The 3918-nt window shown below is 36.5% G+C and overlaps 1 protein-coding gene across 1 annotated transcript; it reads right to left on the bottom strand.

Annotated features, from left to right (window-relative positions):
• Window positions 1–251: 251 nt before the first annotated feature.
• Window positions 252–3610, bottom strand: LOC113774049 (zinc finger BED domain-containing protein RICESLEEPER 2-like). The gene is made up of 3 exons (XM_027318624.1): window positions 1445–3610; window positions 890–976; window positions 252–446 (listed from the first exon to the last, which is right to left on the bottom strand). Exons 1-3 carry the CDS (start codon window positions 3608–3610, stop codon window positions 252–254), a joined length of 2448 nt encoding a protein of 815 aa, XP_027174425.1.
• Window positions 3611–3918: the final 308 nt, after the last annotated feature.

The following is a 3918-nucleotide window of genomic DNA, read 5'->3' as shown; positions in this document are numbered from 1 at the left end:
AAATTTCGCTCGATTTTCTGGCTCGCATGAAGCTTGAAGTCAGTTCGATTTCTAGCTCGTTAGGAGCTCGAGTTAGAACTCAAAAATAGCTCGATTGTTTGGAAATTTAAGCAAGAAAACAGCATTTTTGTCCGCATATTTTTGATAAAATTTGAGCATGATAACAACAATTTTTCACATATTCTTGATCTTGAGGCCCACAAATTATGCACTAATACAATCATAAATGTCCAAATGTCCACTAATACAAATTATCCAAATGTCCACAAATATCCACTAATACAAATTATCCAAATGTCCACAAGAAGTCTAAAGAATACTAGCTTGTTGTCCACAAAAACCAAGGCATGACATGAAGCGAGAATTTCCTGAGTGCGTCCTGGAACTTTACTCATTTCTGTTTCTAATTCCTCACAATCAGTTAGTCCACCAACTCCAGAAAATTCCTAAAGATTAAAAGAGTCATAAGAAAAATGATTTGGCAAAAATGCAAATGCCAAATACGAATTTTCAAGCTTCTAATTTTCATACCATATCATCATATGTCATTGTGCCAGTCTTGTCAACTCATACAACTCATATCCAACAAATATCCTGAAGTTTCATGAGTATAATCACATTAAAAGAGAAAAGGAAACTGACAAGCATGCTAATCAAACTATATAATATAAGAGCTTTTAATAATTAGTCTCATGATACCAACAAACATGAGTTATTCAATTTGACACCCTTCATCAAACAAGTAGCAGAAACCCACCAATAAAAGGTAATCCAACATTCAATAATAAAAACCTTATCCAAATTGCTCCATATGACAAGTCTGCTAACAAATACAAGCTGATCCTTACTGATAGAAGTAAAACATTCACTCTCACATTCTCCCCTTTACTAGTACTAAACATAGTTCAGTACCAGCAATGCATCCACTAATAACAGAGAACTCATATCTCGTCACACCATATGATTGCCAAGGTAACTAAAAAGTATTAAGCATGAAATAAACCATCAACAATCATGTCTACATTGGATACAAAATAGTAACTAGCAGCCATACACCCAAATTTGCACAAGGTCGTACTATGATAATCTATATCACAAGCAGCTCATTTGTTTGGATTTGTCGACCAACAACCTCATATCCCGAACAAGTACAGATTTGATTACATGGAGATCAAATCCAGCATTCTAACAACTTCAGAAAAATTGATCTAACTTCCAAATTAAAAGCATTGAGGTCTTAATACCATGAGTTACAATTGGACAAAACTCTAAATAGGAAATTAAAGGTGAATTACCTCAAACATCTCCGAAGTCAAGAAATAGGCAACACAATCTCTTGTCTATCCTTCAATTTCTGAAAAAACAAAAAATTAAAATAAAAGAAATTAAGAAATAGTAAGGCCGAATTTAAATATTATGCGTGATAATTTTGTTTTTTTGTTACCTTTTCCTTTTTCTTCACCCCGTGTAGCTTACGACACCAATCTCCAGTACACATCAACATTTCTACAGTTTCTGGAGCCAAGGAAGCACAGTAAGAGTCGATTACTCTGGTTCCAGCACTAAATGTAGCTTCCGAAGCTACAGTGCTTATTGGAATGGCTAAAATATCAGCAGCCATCTTGGGAAGAATCTTGTATTTTATTGTGTCTTTCCACCACTTCAAGGCATCCAAATTCACGATGTCTACCGTTGAATCGTCTGCAGCTGTGAGGAGACCATCTTCAAAGTAGGTATCCAACTCATTCTTGACAGGTTGAACACTCTCAACGGTAGCAATATGGGTAAGAAATTCACTCATACCTGAAACATGGGACACTGATGAAGATGCACTACTGCTGCTCTTGGTTGGGTGATCATTGCCGATTAGTAGTTGAGAAGATGATCCACTTTGGCCTGAAACATGTATCTGCACATATTCATCATATAGGTCATACAAGGCTTGTCGAACCTTGCCTATATTGCTTTGCACTTCATGTGGAGGATAAGGCAATGGAAAGCAATAGTTTATGACTCTCATCTTGCATTTGGGATCCAAAATAGCTGCTATAGACATTAACAAGTTACATTCCCCCCAGTACTTATCAAATTTCAGCTTTATCTTTTGCACCATTGACCGGACAAAGTCATCTTCATCATCAACCTTACTATCGAGTAGTACTTTTATCCGACAAACTTCATTTAGATACAAATTTGCTGTCGGATAATCACTACCAGGTATCACATGAGTTGCTGTCCAAAAAGCTTTTAAAATATTGCACACTTTTGAAACCTTTCCCCAATCTTCTGTGGTTGGACAGAAATCATAATTTGGCTCTCTATCTCTGTATCTTGGAAAAACATCTTGAAACTTCAGTGCACAAGTCAGCATCTCATAAGTAGAATTCCACCTTGTTTTGCAATCATAAATTAGCATTTTTTCTGGCAACTGCAGCTGGCGTACAATTTCAGCAAATTGCAAGCGTCTTCCATTTGTCTTATTGATAAACTCCACACTGTCCCTGATTGTATCAACTATTTCCTTGATTTGACTGAGTCCGTCTTGAACCATCAAATTCAGTATATGAGCACAACATCTCACATGAAACAACTTTCCTTTTGCTAATAGACACTTGTTTCGGGAGAAAGTGTCCTTCAAACATCTCAGTGCACTGTCATTATTTGAGGCATTATCGACTGAGACTGTATATACCTTGCTCTCAATTCCCCAATCCATTAAACATTTGAAAATAGCATCTGCAATTTGGATGCTCCGACGTAGAGGAGGGACATGCACAAAGTTGAGAACCCGTTTCTGCAATCTCCAGTTACTATCAATCCAATGCCCGGTTATGACCATATACTCATTTTTTTGGTTCTTGGACTTCCAAAGATCTGTAGTCAAGCTGATTTTTTTGACTTTCTTTAATTGGTTCTTCAATTTTGTCTTCTCTCTTTCATAAGCTGATGTGCAGTCATTTTTGTTCATAGTCCGATTGATTCTTTGCCATTCGGGCATCCCTCTTTTTTGCATCAAATTGAAGCCTTCTTCCTCCACAATTGAAAATGGATGCTCATGCATAAGCACCCATTCAGCAGTAGCTTCTCTTATGGCTGCCATATCAAACCTCCCGGAGTGAAGGTATGTTTGAGAAGCTTCAGCATAATCAGAAGATGGGAAATTGATCTTTGTTTGTTGTGTTGCTTTTTTGAGTTTTTGCAATTGGATAGCACATGACTTCCTATGCCTTAGCAAACTTGAAGTTGTACTGGTTTTCATCTTCTTGAACTTTGCATGGCAATGAATACAATCCGACATAAGAGTTTTTTGATGGCCAACTTCAACATCTTTGAAGTCATCCCATGCTACTAATTTTTTGATCCTCTTTTTTTTTTGAAAAGCATCCAAGCCATCATCCATAGCAGCTTCTTCCACAACTGTTTCAGTGGTTGTATGTGTATCACCTTCTAATGCTTCATCTTCACTCCCTAATTCTTCATCACCAAGAGAGAATTCCAACTCTTCGTCAATGTTAACAGCAATACCCTTGTCAGTGATATTCACCGGACTAGCGGAATCACCAGCTGATTTAATAATTGGTGAAGACTGCTCTTGGTTGGACGTATCCATTTTATATTCTCAATTTCTTTTAACTATACCAAAAGAAAAAATAGGGACATGAGCAGCATTCTTTAATTCCAAAAACGGATTACTATTACTAGGAAACAAGTTAGTAGTAGTAATTATTTTCAAGAAACAAGAGGACAGCAAGTCTAATAATGACAAGAACACATGACCGTGGAATAATAATAAGTAGTTTGTACTGTCAACACAGTTTTAAGAAACAAGTAAAAAACCATAAAACCATGTCTACTAGAATTGAATGAAGGTAGAGATAGTTTTCACCCACACATACAAGTCCCATAGTAGTAAGAATA

Source organism: Coffea eugenioides, chromosome 6 (assembly GCF_003713205.1).
Source record: "Coffea eugenioides isolate CCC68of chromosome 6, Ceug_1.0, whole genome shotgun sequence".
NCBI lineage: Eukaryota > Viridiplantae > Streptophyta > Magnoliopsida > Gentianales > Rubiaceae > Coffea > Coffea eugenioides.
Note: the sequence above shows the minus strand (reverse complement) of the source record. Positions and strands in the feature narration are given on the sequence as shown.

Excerpts from the sequence above, each read along its gene's own strand:
- LOC113774049 (XM_027318624.1), bottom strand. The coding sequence starts at position 3,610 with ATGGATACGTCCAACCAAGAGCAGTCTTCACCAATTATTAAATCAGCT. Across the intron at positions 977-1,444 it reads GGGTGAAGAAAAAGGAAAAG|TTACCTTGGCAATCATATGG; the intron begins GTAACAAAAAAA and ends AATACTTTTTAG. Across the intron at positions 447-889 it reads CTGAACTATGTTTAGTACTA|GAATTTTCTGGAGTTGGTGG; the intron begins GTAAAGGGGAGA and ends TTTAATCTTTAG.